Source organism: Hyalella azteca, unplaced genomic scaffold (assembly GCF_000764305.2).
Source record: "Hyalella azteca isolate HAZT.00-mixed unplaced genomic scaffold, Hazt_2.0.2 contig7231, whole genome shotgun sequence".
Taxonomy (NCBI): Eukaryota; Metazoa; Arthropoda; class Malacostraca; order Amphipoda; family Hyalellidae; genus Hyalella; species Hyalella azteca.
The window spans coordinates 363,086-385,642 of NW_025937359.1; the positions used below are offsets into that span (position 1 = coordinate 363,086).

Sequence of the window (22,557 nt, forward strand, 5' to 3'; positions counted from 1 at the left end):
ACGCGAAATCGATAGCTTCTTACAAGGGCGGCTGGAACTATAACTTTATTTGTAATGACATCCAATATCCTGGCGCTCATGACCAATGCGCTCAGAAGGCCGCACTTGGACTTCACAAACTCAGAATAAGTAAGACAATGATACATTATGAAATAAAAATATATTTTTAATTGATTTCTAATCAATAATTAGAGTGTTGCCTATAACCACGATAGTAACAGTAACTATTTCTGCTGGAATTTATCACATGGTGATGAATGGGTATTTATCAGAAGGTTACATGCCTTTTTCATCTGATTTTCGCCTGCTATATTTTTATGAAGCCTATGCGATTAAACTAAAACGCACTTTCTTTTATCATCATAGAGTTCATTTAACATCATATATTATGAGACGAAAATGAATGAGGTACTCACCGTTCACTTGCGAGATGAGTGATGACGCGGCACTCATGAGCTCAGGGTGCATGATGGGGCTGTACGTCTTCAGGATGAGGCGCAAAATGCGCAGAACTTCTGCCAGCTTCTCGTGCGCGCGCACGCGCAGACTCTCCCCCATCTCTGCGCGGTCTGCTCACGTACACCGCACAGGATCAGTCATTATGATCATCATGGTATAGAGGGCATTGTGATCAAGTTTAAAAAGCCTAAAACGTTGTATTAAAAATAAAAATGGATTCTTAACGATCCACATTTGTAATTCATCAACAATGTGACAGTATTTCATCAAAAATAACTACTCAAATTAACAATTTAAAAAGAACAATTTTAATCAACTTCAACATGGGTATTTTTCAGTTCTATAAATTTTAAATTACTCTCACTAAGTCCTCATGCGTGAACAATTAAAAGTCTGTCCTCAGTATCAATTTCCTCGGTATTGTAATTTGTAAAATCAACTTGGAAAAATCTTGCCTTGGATGTATATTGTACTCTGCGTAAAAATTAGTAATGCCCGAGAAATAATACAAAATCTTAACTCACCCCTGGAAAATTTTTCAGCCATAAATCAAACAAAGATTATGAACGTTGTTCAACGGAAGTGTAAAACTTCCCCGAAAATGGATTCTCAGCAAGCGGAGACACATTTTTTTTAGTTTTGCTCTCGAAGCTTCATCACTTCGATTGAACAGGTTTCTCTGAACACTTATTTCATAAAAGAAATAAATGAATCAGAATAAATATGTTTGCGCTTATTTGCCCTAACCAGTCGAGCAAGTGTTGGTTCTTGGGTTAAGCTTCTCTGTCAATTAATGTGTTACATCTCAGCTACAGATCATCAGTTGCTACAATCCTGTTAGGGTAACGTGGGGCAGCGCGCCCCCCACTTTTTTTAAACTAAATTTTTGATGAAACGCAAACATTTAGCAAAACGTAAATCCGTACACTTCATCACAGTGAAACTGTCGACCGGCGGTAGAGAACACGGACCAATATCTGCCATACTTAGCGAGAAACCCGCTATGGGCCCGTGACCCGCAGTGGGCTCGCTGCCCCATGTTACCCTATATCAGGACTGAAAGCCTGTCCATCGACATTTAAAATTAATCCTAATCCACAGCAAAGTTTGAGAATCAGAAATAGTGCTAGGAGGTTCCATGTTACAATAAGTTATTAACGAACAGACATCTCTGCACCGCTGAGTCCACCAGCTCTTGCTTATGTTAACTCATGGTCAATGCAACAAAACAATGAAACACAGTATTTATTATTTAGATTATTTTAGGAGCCGTCGATGTGAGCTGTAGAAAAATTTAATAATTAAATAAGCATTAAAAAGATGCTGTATCACTGTTGTATCATCAATTTCGTTCAGTTTTTTTAATCCCTGCAATTTACCGATCAACCTCTCGCTCGATATTTCAATTATTTCAGAGCTTATTCATACCATATATAATTATATATCATTCGAATGTTTAAAACTTCATTGTAGGGATTTTGTGGGTTCACTGCCTTAATATAGCGCCCTGTTTCTGTCAGAATGTGATAAGTTGTCTGGGAAAAATTAGTAATTGTAATGTAATTTGGGAATAATAGAATCATATCAAAGTTTTGGCATCTGAGAGATACTTCCTCACCCTTACCAGACTAACCTAAGCGAAGATAGGCTTCAAGCAGGCAATTAATGAGTGAATTAGAGATCGTTCACACGCCGGCATGAGATTACTTAAATAAAACCGGGATCATCAAAAAATACTAGAGCGGGCATATGATTGAGTGGAATCTTCGGAAGCCTCAATCAATATTGTAAAATGAATCGTTGAATTCTTTGTATAAGGAATCAAAAGTATGCTCAATAAAAAAGTATTCATAATTTCATAGGGAAAATTAGGAAATATCTCTTGACCAATATTGATAATCAATCTAAGTGTTGTTTCAGGCCTATTTTAAGCTGCGATTAATGAGAGCTTGATTTTTCACGCCGCCACACTTTTCCAAACGTTACTGATGTTCCATATGTAAATACGTGCATTCGGGACCCGTAGCGATGTAACCGGGAGCATGGGAAATGAGCATAGCCATGCTTACTTGTGGATATTTGTTAAGATTGCAACCTGCGCATATTCAGTAACTACACTGTTTCAGTATAATGATCTAGCACTGTTTTAGTATAATGATCTAGCACTGTTTTAGTATAATGATCTAGCACTGTTTTTGTATAATGATCTTCGATATATTACCAGTCTACTGCACTCTCTATTGTTTGCCGGATTTGCAATCTTGGTTCATCATGCGCACTGCGTCCAGGCACCAAGAATATCATCGCAATCCCCAATGTAATTACAGATGTCATGCAATCTCCCCCGTTCCGTTGTCACACCTTCATTTGAATGTATAAGCTGACTAGAAGATGTTGTCTCAACTTTGCTTGACTGAATAAACTGACTGCAAGACTTCGTCTCAATTCTGTCTGATTGTTTAGGCTGACTGGAAGACTTTTCTCACCTCTGCGTTATTGTTTAAGCTGACTGAAAGACTTTGTTTCACCTCTGCCTGATTGTTGAAGCTGACTGGAAGACTTAGTCTCACCTTTGTCTAATTTCCTAAGACGACTGGAAGACTTTGTTTCACCTCTGCCTGACTGATTAAGCTGACTTGAAGACTTAGTCTCACCTCTGTCTTATTGCTTAAAACGATTAGAAGACTTTGTTTAACCTCTGTCTGATTGTTTAAGCTGACTGGACGACTTAGTCTTACCTCTGTCTGATTGTTTAAGCTGACTGGAAGACTTAGTCTCACCTTTGTCTGATTGCTTAAAACGACTGGAAGACTTAGTCTCATCTTTGTCTGATTGCTTAAGACGACTGGAAGACTTTGTTTAACCTCTGTCTGATTGCTTAAGCAGGCTGTAAGACTTAGTCTCACCTCTGCCTGGTTGTTTAAGCTGACTGTAAGACTTAGTCTCACCTTTGTCTGATTGCTTAAGACGTCTGGAAGACTTTGTTTCACCTCTGCCTGATTGTTTAAGCTGACTGGAAGACTTAGTCTCACCTTTGTCTGATTGCTTAAGACGACTGGAAGACTTTGTTTCACCTCTGTCCGATTGTTTAAGCTGACTGGAAGACTAAGTCTCACCTTTGTCTGATGGCTTAAGACGACTGGAAGACTTTGTTTCACCTCTGTCTAATTGTTCAAGCTGACTGGAAGACTTAGTCTCACCTCTGTCTGACTGAATGAGCTTCCTGAGCTTGCCCAGAGCATCTTTAAAGCTCCTGACGGTGGTGGAGAGCGCCACTATATCCTCTTGCTCCACAAGGTGGCTTTCTGTGCTGCCTTCAGATGAGATGGATGCCAATGAGAGCGAGCGAGTGTTTGCTTCCATGCTGTTCATTAAAGCTTGCTGTTGCTGACGCTGTTGTTGGTGAGCGTGCTGCTCATGCTGCTGATGTGGCTGTAGATGATGGGCGACTCCATGATAGCAGCTATACTGGTCACCCCCACTGCCACCTGCAACAGACCACTAGATGAATAGCCCGTTCAGTCATTCGTAAAAAAAAGTAAAATACATCTTTTATTACATGTTTGATGGTTTCTACAGAACAGATGGTATACAGATGGTTTCGAGAACTCTTCACACTGCATAAATTGCGTTCAATGAGAATTCTGTTTCTGTTTGCTGATGATAATGATAATAGCCTGGGGACTTTATAGCTATGATTCCCTTGGCTGTTCCGCTTCTGTATGACCCTTTTGTTCCTCACACGATAAAAATGTGACGGGTGATCGAACCCGATTTTAATTGTTTTCAGCTATTCAAATTACGTAATGTTCTCATTTATAAATAGTTACGGCCTTGGAGCTCGCTTTGAAGTCACTATTGCACCATATTAATTAATCCACCCGTGTTACAAAATATTTCATAGACTATCATCTATGATTAAAAAATCAATATTCTATATAAAATTCAATGGAGCTCGTGAGTGATGCGTCAATTTCCCACTGACATCCATGGACGTGAATGCGGTACAATCACGTTTAGTTCCAATACGTGACCAAAATTTCCAATAGTGACTAAAATTAATATTTAATTTGGCCACTTCTTTAAAATCTTTAGCACGATCTACTGCAGGACGATCGATCAGCAAACATCATCACGCCAGACGATATAAAAATACACGTGTTAATCAACTGGTACCATTTCAATGAGGCTACAGTCTTGCAGCGCTCATCAAACTGTGCGACAGCGCGTCTGTCAGCGAACAAAACTAAAGCAAAAGTTACTTAAATTAAAACCAAGCATGCTGCTCGGTTTGAATATTCAGTACTTGTGCCATGTATTTCGATAGAAATCGCTATATGTAGATTAAAATCGTATCGTGATTGTTATCAATACATAAGAATACTCGCGCGCAGGCCTCTCAGAATTAAGAAAGTCCTAAAACGTGTCATCGCGTCATCTTGTTTAATCCAAGAAGAGAGGATATTCGGTTTTCGTGTAGAATATACACGTTATTTTGTGAAGTAAATTTGGTACCTAGTTGGACCCATGGACCATTTATGGGAATATAACCATGAGTGGTAGCTTTGCACATGTGCCGAGATCACGTTTATGACCGAATAAGTAGTTTAATTTGAAACAAATAACTTAGCTTGGGTCACTGATATAATTAACTCATTTGCCTTGCATCCTTTTAGCGCATTTTCTCATTTGTGGAAAAAATGCACTATTGTGCTCGTCATGTCCGTCCGTCCGTCTGTCCGTCTGCTTGTCCATCTGTCCGTCCGTGACTTCACGTTTCCGTCGACGAGAAAATACGCTCTCTGTCACTCACTGCAATGAGTACTGAGTTATATTTTTAATGGCTGTGCAAGATAAAAACAATTGCCTGGAAGACATCTTTTTCAAGAACTGCGTAAGGTAAAAACAATTGCCTATTACTTTTTTTAACAATTGTGTAAGTGAAAAAATCGCCTGATCGGCATCTTTTTGGCGCATTTCCTCCTTTATTGAAAAAGGTCCTATTATGCTCCGTCGTCCGTGGCGTGCTCCGTGGAAAAGGCGTCCGTCCGTGAGAAAATGTGCTCTCTGTCACTCACGTCGGTGAGTAGGGCAATATGGGGCAGCGCGCCCCCACCCCCCCTTTTTTTACACTAAAGTTTTGATGAAGTTTTAATTGATACAAGGTGGTTCTTTGTTTTGTTTAGAGGTACAACTAATGAGGAATGTATGATGTGAATTATAGACGCCTATGGAGTTATTCAATTTTTAATGAAACACTATTTTGTAAAAAGTGTCAAAATGGGCCCATTGCCCCACCCCTGGGGCAATGGGCCCATGGGCTTGAGGCAAGGCGCCCACCCTTTATTGGTTCCTTTACCACAATTGCATACTTTTCGTTTAAAAATGATATATAACAACACTTTACAGTTAAAAAATAAGATAAATGTGACAAAAATATGGCATTCATTCATTTCAAAAATCATATCCTTAACTTGAAAAAATATACTCTTGGCTTAAAGAAATCTATCATTGACGTGAAGAAAAATATTTCATTGCCATTAAAATATATATCCTTGACTTGTATAACACATCCTTGCGATAAAAAATTCGTCCTTGACGTGAAAAAATTTATCCTTGACTAGAAAAAATATATTTAGTTGATCAGAAAAAAACTTCGTTCCAGTTTCGTCCATAATCCAGATACTATGTGCAGAGAATTCGTACCTAATCGTGATTTCAGCCAACACCATAAAAACTCATCAACTTTTGGCTCATTGGTGTTGACTGAAATCAACTTTTGGCAAGGCAAGAGGCAATAACTCGATAAGAGGTCATAAATACGCATAACTATAAACTAAACCTGCTGCTTTGAGGCAGCAAATCAAAAAAATCATGCAATATGAAGTGTAATTTGTTATTCAAAAAGCTAGTCATAGTTTTGAAAAGGTCATTGAGACAAATCTAATGATGTATAACACAAGACTTCATCATGGGCGCTTTGCCCCTTGACACGCTTGGGCCCGTTGTCCCACTAGGTATCATTTCAATTTATATCGTGTCAACATTTTATTTTAAAAGCTTATAGTCTAAACTTGATCTCAAAATTATCCCTATGAATATTACTTTCAAAATATAATTCAAAGTAATTTCAAAAGCTTCATCCACAGTAATCGAAAACAGTTTTATTTAGCAGCAAAAAATTTTTATCTTGGCTAAAACAGTTATTCACAAATAACTTAATAACGCAAACACCCAGCAAAACGCAAATCCGTACACTTCATCCCAGTGAAACTGTCGATCGGCGGTAGAGAACACGGACCAATATCTGCCATACTTAGCGAGACACCCGCTATGGGACCATGACCCTCAACGTGGGCTCGCTGCCCCATGTTACCCTACTGATCTAATTTTTTAAGTACTGTGCAAGGTAAAAACAATCACCTGGTAGTTATATTTTATAAGAACTGTATAACTGTATAGAAAAAGAACTGTATAACTGTATAAACGGCTTGCACGATTTGCATTGTTTTGAAGAACCGTGTCTCTGATAAATTTACACAGGTACAGCCTTCGTAATTCAGCTTAATTTCCCGCGTTAACTCCATCTGTCGTTTGAATCTCTCATTCGTTCACGTGACATTCTGTTGTTCAATGAATCTTTGTTCTGCCTCTGTGCACATCGCTTCAGCAACGCATCCATCGGTTGTCTTGTAACCGTATAAGAGACTAATTTCTTGTCAGTATATTATCAGTAAAATGTAAGTTTTGAAATTTCTCCAAACAAACCAAATTGGTGCCAAGAGTTGAAAAATTCCCAAATATCACTGACTTGATTAGTGGAGTGCCACTCGTAAACAGAAGCTTGTAAGTCAAGACGCACTTTGGAAGGTGCCTTAACAGACTCTCACGTCAAGGCCCTACTTGCAAGGTACTCCCACAGACTAATACGTCAAGGCCCTACTTGCTAGGTATTCCTACGAGCTCTTACATCAAGGAGCTCCATGCAATGTGCTCCCCCAGACTCACAGATGCCGGAGGAGCTGCTGCTCGTGGAGCCGCGGGAGTTGCTGGAGCGCACCTCCATGGCGCTGTCGAGGGGAGTTTCGCGTCCTCACACGTGGCGTTGCTGGCAAGCTTCCCTCGTGGCCATCGGGCACACAGACCCCACAACTGCTGCTCGCTGACGCTGGATGCTCGTCGTAAGCATCAGATGATGAAACGCATTTGCTAAAACTACTTATTAGATTCCAGGGTTTCAAATGGATATCTATTTGTCTCTTGAGATTAAAATAGCATTCAGGCTGTATATAGTTAAAATTAAAGTAGCAGATAGATGGAATAAATTACTTGCTTGATTAATAAAAACTTATATTACTTTTCCTTACACTGCGCGCATTTCACTTTCGGCACCGTCGCACATTAAAACATCAACAAATCAAGATTTCCACCTGACGAAGAGGGACAAGTGCAGCTTCGGAAATAGAAGTGATGGGCAAGTCACGAAAGCAGAAACACGACAAGAGGTAGCGACCAGCGGAGTAGACAGACAGAAGCATGTCATCCGTCAGACATGTATGACATCAGACGAGCTGAAACGACTTGATCCCTCAAGAGCGACCTGAAAAATAAAATATGCAAATTAGTGAGGTATTACAAAACCATTTACTACTTACACAACCACAGAATGTCTATACGATTCATGAGTTTTACCTATAGTATTGCTCAGTTAACTAGTCAAACAGAACTTGTTCAAAACTCTGAAGCCGAGATCATTGATTCCTGTCAATTTGTAACCAAATATTACTTAATGAATTTTTATTATCATCTTGCACAGTGCGCGCTAATAAATAATTATTCAGTTAGTAATGGTTAACATGATAGAAAATTCATTAAAAAAAGTTCACCATTTTCATTTTGTCACAAGAAAAATTGATGCAATTATTTTATTTTTCGTTTGATCTTTAGAACTTAAATTAAATATAGTACAATAAAATTCAGTTAATTGTCGTTAGTACTTGTGCGGTGCAGAAATTTACTGAACGGGTACGCAACTACATGATTTTGCAGGCAAAATAATAAAGATTCATTTTACTTTGCCTATGATGAGTTCGTGTTTTTATAAACTTAATTTATATTAAGTTTATAAGTTTAACCCCAGATTACTCAAAGAGTTAGCAACTGTCCTAGCCGGCCCTCTGACGTCACTTTTTCGAAAAACTTTGAACGAAGGAATGTTGCCGGCTGACTGGAAAGAAGCTCAAGTGACACCATTGTTCAAAAAAGAAAAGTTCAAGAATCGGCAACAGGCCATGGGCCTATGTCTTCAACGCCGACACTTCTATTCTATTCTATTCTAATAACAAATAAACAAACACCCAATTTTGATTAGTTTACCAAAGATTGCTGTTTTCTGAGTAAAGTATTTGTAGAATGCTTATTTTAGATGGCAAACTACTCTATTTTTCAGCACGTCATCAATTAATCATTGTTCGATCTTTAAATATTGGCATTTCACACGCATGTAAAATTATACTATCTTTGAAAATGAAATATGTGCGTTTCATTTGTACACATTTAAAAATTATTCAGAAAAACGGACTGTAAATTGCAACGATTATAAATATAAGGGCAATGAAGGGCAATAATATGGCGATTAAATAAAAAAAATGGTGTAGATTGAGAAAAATAAATAATTCAGAGGATGTCCAATGAATATTATATGATTTAGTGAGCTGAGTAGTATACAAAAGCTGTAAAACTTGTGACGGCAAGTAGTTTGGGGAAGCAGTCAAGCGTGGGAGTGGCAAGAAGTGGCCTTGTGCAGCAATATATTTTGCGATAACACTGAGGGATGAAAAAAGTTAATGAACGCAACACTAAATGGAAATGAAAAGTTAATGAACGCAATGTTTAATATGAACGATATATAGTATGAGGGCAATAATAAAAGCTGGAAGTGCATTATTGACGTTTGTCAATGCTGTTTGAGGAACCAAAAGTGTTACGAGTAAGCATAATAAGTCTAGCGGTGAATCGAAATAAAAATGACCAAGCTAAAAAGATCAAGCTAGATTTGACTGGTTTTTGCGGTTGTACTGGAAATTTTGCGGTTGTATACAATTCCAGTACAATTACATACAATTTATGTGTCTGTACGATTTTAGTATAAGTTGATGTTGATTGATTTGTAGGATTTGAATGGAAATCAGCCGCAAAACGCTACATTTCCAGTGACTGGTAATAGTCTTTCTGTGGCAGCGAAGTGCAATCATAGCTCAGTTGCAATTCATGCACAGAATTGATTACAATGCAATCAATGTTTACAGGATGTGCTTCGTAGGAGCAGATGAGAAATGGCAAATGCTCGCCATGTCCGTCCGTCCGCCTGTCTGTCTGTCTGTCCGTCTGTCCGTGACCTCAAGTTTTCGTCGACGTGAAAATGCGCTCTCTGTCACTCACTGCAGTGAGTACTGAGTTATATTTTTTATTACAACGCTTCTCTTTAACTTCACTTCTTGTTTGTCTGTCTGTCTGTCTGCTACAAATCTTGTAATCGAAATTTAACACACTTCTACTTATCCTATCGATCTGAAATTTTGCACACTTGTGTAAAGTTGGAGACAATGCAAGAATCAAATGACAAAATAAATGATTTTAAAATTAAATTTTTTTTAATATCAAAAAAAATTAAAAAATAATTTTGTCAGCTACAAATCTTATAACTGATATTTGACACATTTTTACCTCTCCAATTAATCTGAAATTTTGCACACTTGTGTGAAGTCAGAGGCAATGCATGAATCAATTGACAGAATAAACAATTTTTAAAATATATATATATATATATATTAAAAAATGGAAAAATTAATTTTTGTAATATTCGAAAATAAAATGAGAAATTAATTGTACATCTTTTAATATTGGAGACACTCTATTCTTTAGAATTGTTGTCTTTAAAAAGTAATTTTTAAACGTATATTATTCCTCATCAGTCTCGCAAAGCTTCTTAATATCCAAAACAAAATGTTATAATGGTGAAAAACTTCGTTCCAGACCCTATTTTTTCTTTTGTCTCTAACTTTTCTCTCGCCTTGTTCCGTTGTTCTGGTTCGTTTCGAGAAAATCATTCCCAGACGCAGGAGTCTCACGCAGTGTATTTCTAATCGGAGCATCAAATCTCAAATTAAAACATTTCCATATCTGATAGCCTGCTCATTTTCAGCGAGATTTTAGATATATTATAACTTATACAAGTTTAACAAATATCCAATTTGCATCAGTGTTTGCTCACATCTGCGCCCAATAATGTGAAGGTGACACATGTGCATGAAAAAATTAATTTCGAGTAGCCCACTCCGTACAATTTCGCATGAGCAGCGTACGTGTTAAAGAATTTTTTTGATTTATGAATAATAATTGCGTTCTGTAGCACCTACATCTCACAAGACTGCGCTCAGGTCTTGGTATGAGTTGCGGAAACACAGCTCTTGTTCTGTATTCGGGAGGCGGCACCTAGTTTAATACATATCATTACTCAAATTTTGAGACTAAACAATCGATTGCATAGACTCTCAAAGACATTTTGCAATGCCCAATAGAAACGAGCTAGTCAACTAACTGGACCTAATCAGTGACCTCATGAACGAGTTTTTATTAGTCGAGTTTTGCTGCCGGAGGCCCAATGTTGTGTTATACGGACTGTAGGAAACTGCGGATAAAAACGCTATAGAATTTTATTACCAAATGTAAATTTTACTAACAAACAAGTTACATAATTTATCAAGTAACTCAATTTTAACCGTCGATCATTTTATTCCAATTTCTTATAAGATTGCGAAACTCAGATAAGCCTCGCTGGTAAAGCAAATGATATGTGAAATTATTTATATTTATCGTTAGTTGATACTCTTTTTGATGTGTGTTTGAAGCCAGGTGCTGTAAATACAGCATATTTACATTACCTATATCGTGTCGAGATGTTTCATGGACCTTAAATTTTATTAATATGAGTGATGCAATCAATAAGTATTATAAAACGGGAAGATTTGCAGGGAGTTTTTCTTTATATATCAGGGAAAACTGCAGGGTTTGCAGTTTTTTTTTGTCTTATCTAGTAGATTTAATTTAGTTAAAAACATATATATTCAATTTATTTAGACGTCTGGAACGGGAGCTACATGAGAAGTCACGGGAGCTACATTCTTTTAAACGTATCTTGCTCTCATAAACATTACTTTAGTTTGGAAATTTGCAACGGGATTCTGGAATCCCATATTATCTATTCCCGGCGAAGCTGGGTTGGCACCTCGATCGAATATTACACATATGTTAAATGGAAGAATTAAAAAAGCATTTCATTGTAGTTTATGAGGATAATGAAAGAAAGAATGAGAGTAGGAGCAACGTAGCCTAACAAGTATAAAGCATTATTTTTAAGTTAGTTGTGTGTTTTTCGTGAACAACGTATTGTACTCGTACAAACTTAATACGTTGTTCAGCCGCACGGTATTTAACTGACTTGCAATTCAAAGGAAACGAAAATAATTTCAATACTTACTATCGAATACTTATTTTTCTCATCTGTTTATGAATGAACGATTCTTTGGCCATTCGCTACAGCTAGTTGGCTGACGTCCTCGAACATCTAAATTTACTTGGAAGCTTCATCGTCGAAATTTCGGACGCTAAAACCGATTTCATTGGCGCTAGATGCCTAGTATTGCCAATAAATTGCGATGACGATTGCTAAAACATTAGTGCAATGGATCGAAAATTTTCACACATATTTTTAGATTTTCAAACGATAATTCCCTAGGACAGGAAAAATGTGGTAGAATCGCTGCCCGCAACGTCTGCAGTTAAATACGCCAACACCCAGATATTTTTTGTACACCGTAAAAATGTATTTTTCGTTTCAAAATGATCATTATTGAACTCTTAACGTCAGTCCGTCGTTACTAGGAATATTTTATGCATCGCAGCACCGCCAATTTTGAAGTAATTCTTAATGTAATAGAGGGCAAATTTTTTGCTTCGACAACAGTGAATGAAAACTATTGGGGACAAGTTGTGACTTCAGATCACTGACAGTATGATTATTTGGATACAAATTTTACAGAAATTACGATAAACATTAATTTTTATAGTCTAATTTAAGCATGAAGTTACATCTTCTGCTTTATAACAAAATTTTAATCTTTACGAGCGTTTAATATTGGAGATATCAAGCATCAAGCATCTTAATTTGCACATGTGCTCAGCTCTTCTGGCATTTGTGGCATTTGCTGATTTTCAATTTGCATTTTCGTCGTAGCTGGTCACGCCATTTTTATAATTACATATTTCTTATACGTACTTGTAATTCAGGATAGTCATTCCGGAAATTCGTCTTAAGTTATTCCTCCAACGAAACCCACAACTATAGGAGAGAAAACGTTTTGTTTGGATTGGTCGGTCGGTTCCTTCAACCAATTCATGAATTAAACGTGTTAATGCTGAGTGATATTAACAAATTTTGTGATATGATAATTCGATCATTATTTGTAATTATTTCTTATAGAGGTCAAATCAATTATATTTCATAAATACCAAGCGTCAGTTATCACTGTCAACCTATTACACAATATTTCACATCATAAATAACTTGATTAGGGTATAGTTGCTTATAAAGCAACTATAACTATACGTTTGTCATCTACATGCGTCGGTTGTGGAGAACGTGATTCAGGACAGGAATTCTGAACAGTAATTTTTGTTCCTATTACTACATAAACAGGTACCTTTAAAGGAGGAAAACCCACTTAAGCATCTTTTTAAATTAACAGAATAGAACGTTTGGGAAAAATTAAAAATATTTATACGTTGGCATTCATTCAACCTTTCCATCATTTATTTTAATGTGTGTTGGTGTGTTTTTTATTTCAGTAATCAATTATTGAGTGGAAATGTAGTTTCCTTCAGAGAATTGTTTATTCGTGTTTCGAGAGACACCATCAAACCGACAGCTTATAGAGCATTACATTTGCACTTCATCACCGATGCTCCAGCACACATGGGGTAGAGAGCGGTTAGTACGCGCATATAGATAGATGACTCCAGGCTTTCACAAGCAGTTGCTGCATCTGGGGCCCAGTCAAGCAGTTGCTGCACCTGATTTACTTCACACACAAACAGCTGCTGCGCCTGATTCACTAAGCGCATTTTCAACATCTGAGCAGCCACCATGCAGCTGCAGAAAGTTTCCTTTCAGTCGCCGGCGGTGCAGCAATTGGGCATTGGCAACCATCGTGGCCTGGGACTGCTATGTCCCAAACAAAATACTAAGGAAGCAACTTCAGCGCCAGTACTACTTGAAAGTTCACATATAAATTTGCAATATGTGAACCATGATTATGACCAGAAATGATTGAAACACAGCCAGAACAGCCGCTACGATCAGCAGCCATTGAACCATTAGCATTACTTGCAATATCTGAACCGAGATTATGACCAGCTATACCCGAAATATCAACTGGACCTGCATTGCTTGAGCCGCCAGCGGAACCTGTTATGTCAGAACCACAACTACATTAGAACCTGCCTCACTTGCACCAACACCAGCAGCATCTAGCGGTCCCCCCACCAGAACCTGCAATACCGGAATCACCACTAGGGCCTGCTGCATCTAAACCACCACCAGGACCTGCTACGCCTAAATCACCACCAAAACTGGCTGACTCTGAATCTCTATGTCAACCTGCTGCATCTAAATCACCACCCGACCAATGGCACTTGAATCACCTCGAGAAGCTGAAATACATAAGCATTTGCGTACAGCTGCTGAATTCTTTCAAGCTAACAGATCGTGTGTGCATTTCAGAAAGGATGAGTTAGTATAATAATGTACGGCACTACATTATCGTATCAGCACATTCTGTTTCGCTGTTCAACGAGCAGCAAAATATAGAGTGTCGCACATGTGCACCGCGCTCATATACGCTCATGCGTGGTGGCTAGACGACCTGGAGCGCCACGTATGCATCGTCCAGGTGCAGCTCGTCCCGTGCGCTAGACCTTATCTGGTGTCTCCAAGACGACGACAACAATGTTTACGAGCGAGACTACGTCGTTCGTAGGATTAACTCATGCACGCCTAGCTCAAGGCTTTCCTGTTTCAATGAATTATCATACAATGAAATAAACCTGGCTGGGGATGTACTTGACACCGCAAGTCTTCAACCCGATTATAAAAAATTATTAACTTATCGCGCAGGCATAATAGCTTTCTCCCGCAAGGTCAGGAAGAGATGTGGCATCTCTGAAGCAACGTTTGTTGGTAATTTACGTCGATTACTCAACCGTATGCGTTGCCTCGTGGATTACAAAATCTGACCCATGTAAGAAATGTGGAGACCTGCAATTTTATGCATAGTAACGGTATATTGTATCTCGGCGTCAAAATGTCACGTATCTTGCCGTTTCTCCAGTGTAAACGTAAATTATTACTCTATATATGTTTCAAAAATAAAGAACAGCATTTTGCTCGAAAAACATGTATTGAATTTTCTTCATGAACGAGAAATAGCATTCCTACAAATCTCTACGTCATTATAGCCAAACAATCTTTGGTATTATATATCCCATTGAGCGCAGCTGAATTTTTATCAATAAAGTTATTATGGGACAATGTTAGATGAAAATATATCTCTCAACCACGATTTCAAAATGTAAACATGCATAAACTTTCTTGAAAATTCTTTAAACTCTAGTACTGATTAAACACGATTGTTCTCTCGCGCAGCTTCAGAAAATATTTCTTATAAGACGGTAGTCGTCGTAACAGTGCACCCTAAACAATTTTGACGAAGTTCATATAGAGCAATTGCCAGTTTGCCTGGAATCAGTATAATTGTAATTGCGTTGCTCATATTGTGGCCATATATACATAACTTTTTAGTGAAACTTTCTAACAACGCATGGCGACCATATATATCATATAATTTTTGACGCAGCTAATAAAGACACAAGGAATATCGGTGTACAAAGAATCCGAGTACTAATATTTTAACTTTTCTCGCGGAAACCTGAAATATTCACTTTATATCGTTATACTTCAATTAGTAATTGTTGTTGCTGGGGATCGAAAATAATTTAATTATGGAACTTAATTGAGTGTAATTGGAATTACATCATAAGTTCATATATACTCTGCTAATAGTATATATGAACATAATAGTGCAGATAACTTCCACGAAGCGAGGATCACAGGCGAATGCCGAAAGTATGGATGTTCGGAATTAAAATGTCGGCGACCATTAAATTTTCAACTAATACTTCTCTATGAAAAACTTGATCTCTTTTGATGAGACGCTTGATGGCAAATTTTTAATTGTTTTAATCTGATAAGTACGAACGAATTCTGTTAAACGCGCGTCAAGCTGTGAAAATAAATTTCATCATGATATCTTGATGACTATTTTGTTATATGAAATCCGTATACAAATTCATGACAGATTCATCAAAACAAATTCATAAAGCCATCATGTTTTCGTTATACCGTAGAGCGCAGATTAACCACATATAGCCCAAGTTAAATATACCACGAAATGTCTCTACAGTAAAAAGTGCACCAAAACTCACAGCTCATCGGCCGAGGAAGTTCCTCAAAAATGGCAATCTGGCCAGGGCCGCAGTGGCGACCTCGACCTATACCTTGCCTAGCACACACACGCTGGGCAGCTGCGGTCAGTCTGCTTATCTCGGTCATGATGACGACCTTCTGGCCACTGGGCCTCACGCCTCAGTCGAACAACCCTCCGACCACCAGGTCTCACGCCTCAGTCGAACAACCCTCCGTCCTCCAGTCCTCACGCCTCAGTCGATACCGTCATCAAAATCGAGCTCAGCCTCAATAATTAGTAATATTCCCATGGTATCTCATGATATTACAAATCTTATCACAAGTAATGAAATAAGAAAGTAAACAAAAGCAATAAACCACAAAGATTCTATTTAGCCTGCGCTCCCTTGAGCAGCTAAGCTTGAAAAACCCACTTCTATATCATATAAACTATGGCTTGCCTTGAATGCCTATTCAATGCAGGGTGGCCCAGTGGTTACAGTTCAGAGTACCAGGATTGGCGCAGAGAGGCACGGGTTCGATCCCAGCTCTGTGCGCCAGTTTCTGGTCAGAATCAGCGAGGAGGCCGGGCGGTTTAGCAAAGCAGAATTGTAGCAGTGAGTTGCGAGTTCGAGACCCAAAAAGCTGAGAAAGTTCTGCGATGTTAAGAATCGGCAACAAGCCTAAGGCCTAATAAATGCTGAAACCGCTATTATTATTACTATTATTATTGTTATTATTATTCATCCAAATAATTCCAGAATAGATTTTCTTGTGACCCAAGGAAAAAACAAACTAAGTAAAAACCACAAAGCTGCCGGCGCATGAAACAAGCTCTAAACATATGGCCTAAATTTGAAAGTTTGTAAGAATTGCAGGGAATTGCAATGCTTTAGAGTTTAAAGGTTTTCATTCGTGCCGCCTCAAGCTGGTGATGTACGGCGCTCATGACAGGGGACGGCAGTCCAGCCCCATGCAGGCTGTAGGCGCTGGCTGGCTGACGACACCAGCGATGTATACTTTGTGTGGTAAGTTTCATTGAAGACCAAAGAATTCGTTTTATTGACAATTTTGTGTGGTAAGTATATATAGCGGAGTTTCGGCTTGAAGAGATTCACCATTAACCAAATAAATTATTATATGATTCCTGTGATATGCTAATTAAAATTAGAACATATGGTTAAGTAATTATTCCCTGCAGAGACGCGATCTTATGAGCTAATTCCGAATATGGCTTGATGAGCATATTAATGAATTATTCATTTCTATTCCAAGTAAGCGAATGTATTGGTGGTATCATGTTCCTAATATATTAAACTGACACAATCCCAGAATCTTATCTAGAATGAGTTGCTTATAACAAAATTAATTTAAATGTGCATTTATATAATTACTTCCATAATCAATCCTTAATAAATTCATTTCCAATCGATCAAGTAACCGCTTGCCTGATATGCCACGGTACTGCGTTGTTTCCATCATTTCACAACTGTTTGAACATTATTTAGGAAAAAGTTTTCGTTTAAATAAGGAATTCTAGATTCCATGCATGAAATCACAAGATAATTCGATCATTTCGTGCTGCAAATATTTTATAGCGTCCTTGATTTTTGTCTGGCATTTTATTCAGTTAAGAAATTTGAAACTTCTTGAGCAAATCAATTACAATTATATCGAGAAAATGTCGGAATTGAAAGATCGATGAAAAGAATAAATCGTCTGTAATAAATTTATATTCAATAATCAGCTATATACCTTCATAGATATAGATATGCCTTCAACGCTTAGCAGAAAACATACAGTAACTCTTACATGCAACTTGTGATAAAATTCGGAGACACTTTTGCGACTGGATCAACATTAATTGATCATGGTCCAGCCCAATCTTATTTTCGTGATCACACTGTCCGCACCACATTTTAATACCTTCTTGTTTATTAAGGTGTGATATATCAAATAAAAAATTACCAACGATTACAGATTCCCAAGCACACTCTAGCCTCTGAATTGAATTTAATCAACATCCACACATGGCCTTTTTCGTCCTGCGCCAACTCACTTCATCCGACGTCAACTGCATCCAACATGCAGCTTCATGATATACATATATCCTGTCCACGCATGAGCCCGCTCACATTACCTCATTGGCATTGCCTCATTTGCGCCTCATTTGATCAACATTTTACGGGTCCCTCATCTCTAGCATTGTCTGATTTGAATGCAAGCTCATTGGTCACAAGTTTTCGGCATGATGCTGGCGGATCATCATTTCGATCTGGCAGCACATTTGGACCGTTAAACGCACGGATAATTCAATATGATGGATAAAATTGCTCAAAAAAAATTATGTGCAGACACCACACCCCATGTTCCCGTGCAGACACCACACCACACCAATTATGTGCAGACACCACAACCACATGTTCCCGTGACACGTGTGGTTTATCACGTGAACGTATAAAGGCAATAATGGGTCCTTGACCAGCTGCGTGTTATCGTATTTATACCTAAATGTCGATATACAACGGCGGCTGCGCCAACACTTCGTGTAGTGAAGAATTTGAAACACAGCCGAATGCACGGTGACATGATCATATCGATGTGCAACAAAAATGAAAATTGTATTGCACTGTGTATTGTTAAGTACTGAAATTGGTGTTGATCGAAGGCGGGACGGATTCCAAGTTATGTTAAACTGACAGAGCTCTGGACTGAAAATAAATCCTTGACGTTGTCTTGGAGCTTCGGTTGCTATATTACACCTCAAAAATATTTAGGAACTCAAGAAATATATTTATGACTCAATACTGAGCTGCACATAACAAAATCAAAAATTTTCAACGTGCAATTCGCGATGAGCAATCTATGAAATGATTGTAAGCAAAAACAAAACACGGGCTATTTTCGTGCTTCATCCACGTGAAATTCTGAAGTGCAACCTCGAAAAGTGCTCAATTAAATCGTTATATCGACATAATATAAAGAAGTTTTGCTGCAATAAAAGGTTACGGAAATGAAAGGAGTGAATCATGTCAGTGAAAGACAGTTTGTGTCAATAATTGCACAGGCCGTCTGCATGGCGCACCGCGGCACAGGCTGCAACAAACACCGCATGCGCTGGCCTCGATCTGGCCACACCTGAAGACCTAATTAACGCAGCGGCGCTCTGCTTTCGTTCACTTTCCATGCTCAGCTGGTTAGGCTCAAAACAGTGGATTAGAATCTATGCAAAACTCCGTCAGTGAGGTCATCAAAGACAAGACAAGCACGCTAAATAAAGCTTATCTTCCACTTGGTTTATTGCCGAAATATTCTTAACTAATCAGAGTTGATTAGTTTCGAAATATGATATGTACAATCTAAATGAAAATACAATTTCACTCGAACATAATTTTTCAGACACTCTTCATTAATAAATTAAACCCTGTGAAAGAATGAATAAATATACTTTCTTGTGTCATGTCTATCTAACATTAAAAATTTATGATGCGTAATGATCTCAAATGCGAACATGCCGGCTGCTGATACAGACAAGACTGAAATAGAAAAGCAAATGCTGTACGAATCTCTAACTACGTCTTCCTTATTTGCGGCAACATCGCGTAACTTTTCTTAATATTATTCTCTGCCTTACGTGTACCGATGTGAGTGACTGAAACTCAAACTAGAAACAGGCAAATTGGCAGGTTCGAATCTTATCTCAAATTCTTATTGAAGTTATTCCCAAGCAACGTGATTGACGCTAAAATTATAAAACGTATGTGACATGAGCAGGCCTTTAAACTTTCGGTCATGTGTAAGGGTGATATGTTTACCGCATGTTTCTCGATTAATAATCCGTTTTCAAATTATGACCCAAATCTAAAATTTCAAAATGTATGTGAACGTAATGTTAGAAATTTTAAAATTTCTCTACCAGGTTACTCACAAACAACAAGTGTTGAGGCTGAACTCTGGACCAGAGGCTGCCTGGCCTAGAATCGCTACACCTTAAATGTCGCATACGTCGAGTGATGACCTCAGGAAGAACGCCGCCTATACGGCCACATACTACACGCAGCTGCCGCCTATACGGCCACATACTACACGCAGCTGCCGCCTATACGGCCACATACTACACGCAGCTGCCTGAACTGTTCCACCTTACACACCCGCGGCTCTTCTGCTTCGCTTCGCTCGTTCCTAGCGTTTGCGACTTCGTTTGTTCGAATCGATCGAATTTGTTCGTTTGTTCGAAGAATCGATCTTCGTTTATTTAAAATCGTTTTAAATTTAATTGGCAATACGAATTTGATCATCTTTTTCTGCCCCCACAATCAACTAACGCATGGGCACTATATAAAATACTTTGCCAATTCGCATAAAACACCAGCCATATTTGAATAAATACTGCCAAGAGTTTCTCGTGCAGATGGTGATTATGCAGTAACTCAGTTCTAAAGAAAGTGAGAAGGATTGCCTCAAATCACTACCTTCCCGTCTTAACGTAGCTTAAAACAAACAGTAAACCATTCATTGCTTTTCCTCTGTAATTACCAATGAGTTATGATCAATGGATGTAATCAAATGTGCAGTACTTACATGCAGGCAATGGAGAGGCGTCTCCACATGGACGTCTGCGCCGTGGGCATCCACCTGCCCAGTATAATGGCTCCCTAAGCTATGGATTTTTCTGAATATCAACTAAACTGTTGACTGTTGGCACTTTTGCTTCTGATATCTTGGTATTTACTTTTATGTAACATCAAACTTCAATCAGCGCTCTTTAATTTGCCGCCAATGAAACATAATCTTCGCCCCACAAAGTGTGGAAACAATTTAAATAGAGACTGCTTGATAATTTGTAGATCGAACCCTCTTAAAGAGGCTCATAGCGACACTAACGAATGATCCCAAAGCACATAATATAAGAACAACAAGTTAACAAACTCGCAATGGTTTAAAATTTAAAATTAAAAAATCACTTCGGTTACACTCCAGTGACACAAATTCGGTGCAAATATAATTTTATAAGCTGTCACTGTTTTATAACAGATATTCATAATCCCCGTACACGCAAATCACACGCAAGACGCGATCAGAGGAGAGATCGCGCAGCTGAGAGAGACGGCGCAGTTGACACGCGCTCCGCTGGCCGCCGCGACACCTGCAGCTCGACTGCTGCCCTCACAGACCAGGCGCCGTGGCGCGTGCAAAAAGCGGTCAGAACCACTCAGTTGGCGGGCCTTGCGACTCCAGTGCCTTGCACTTCAGCGAGTTGCTGAGCTGTACAGCCTTGCGACTCCAGTGCCTTGCACTTCAGCGAGATGCTGAGCTGTACAGCCTTGCGACTCCAGTGCCTTGCACTTCAGCGAGATGCTGAGCTGTGCAGCCTTGCGACTCCAGTGCCTTGCACTTCAGCGTGATGCTGAGCTGTACAGCCTTGCGACTCCAGTGCCTTGCACTTCAGCGTGATGCTGAGCTGTCCAGCCTTGCGACTCCAGTGCCGTGCACTTCAGCGAGGTGCTGAGCTGTCCAGCCTTGCGTCTGTTTGACTAAAATCTAAATTTTGTACACAATTATTCTGTAATATTGTTATAAATTTTCCGTTTGATGCAATGTACTCTGAGTTAAACGAATTTGCGCGCTTGTCACACAAACAGGGTTGCTGAGTCCGCGTCGTGGAGTTTCGTCTCTGAACGGACGCGCCTGCTAATTCGATACTCGAATTTCATTAACGATCAAGAAATAAATTAGCCCCTTATGACAGGGACTGCGGTGTCAGATATAGGATATATTTTTTCGTAGCACTAAAGGAGTTTGTTTTGTATTTTCATACTCTCTCAGAGGATGAGGATATGGAAAATTACAGTTGGATAACAGACAAATTTCAACTCTAGTGATTGCCTCTTCCCACAAAGGCCACTATTAATTCCATGTAATAATTATAATCATAGAGATTCAGTATGACCAAAAGTAAAAAAAAAATAAACAATGATTGATATTTTTGGGCATTTAATTTCATTCAAGTCATTTCTTTACCTCAAGACATTGAAGATGTTTTGGGGCTTTTAATTTCATTACCCTCATTCCAGGCAACCCTCCTGACCTAATAACCTGGTTGAGTCTATCAATGTAGCCCAACAAATAATAGAAAAAACATAAGGAAAGCGACCTCCCGGACTACAAGAATTTCATAGCCTCGGTTGTTCCTTGCTCGCCTTCCGAGCCTCCAGGTCATGTCTGGGTGGAGTCTCCCCTTGGCTCTATTTCCAGCCTAACTGCCGCCTCCTTGTGCTGACCTGACGAAGGTTTTACCTCATTTGCGGCACCAAATTTGGGGTTTGCAAGCATGGCGACCTTCGAGATCTTTGTTGTCTCACTCACGGAATATTTTCAATTCTTATGTTGTAGGATATTCTCATTTCTTTTATCTTAGGATTTTCTCATATCCTACATCGCAGGATATCCTCATGTCATATATCGCAGGATATTTCAACCTCACATATAGTAGGATATCCTCGCCTCATATATCGTAA

At 38.7% G+C, this 22,557-nt stretch overlaps 1 protein-coding gene across 1 annotated transcript in view; it reads right to left on the bottom strand.

The window, feature by feature from the left end:
* LOC108669272 (rho GTPase-activating protein 45) overlaps positions 1 to 21,175 on the bottom strand; it is an 87,464-nt gene extending 66,289 nt beyond the window's left edge. Inside the window, exons 1-4 of the mRNA XM_018156577.2 lie at positions 20,621 to 21,175; positions 7,468 to 8,059; positions 3,660 to 3,947; positions 417 to 569 (exon numbers count right to left, since the gene is read on the bottom strand). Coding sequence (XP_018012066.1) covers positions 417 to 569; positions 3,660 to 3,947; positions 7,468 to 7,525 — 499 coding nt within the window. The 5' untranslated portion in view covers positions 7,526 to 8,059; positions 20,621 to 21,175. The remainder of the gene's footprint in view (positions 1 to 416; positions 570 to 3,659; positions 3,948 to 7,467; positions 8,060 to 20,620) is intronic.
* Positions 21,176 to 22,557: the final 1,382 nt, after the last annotated feature.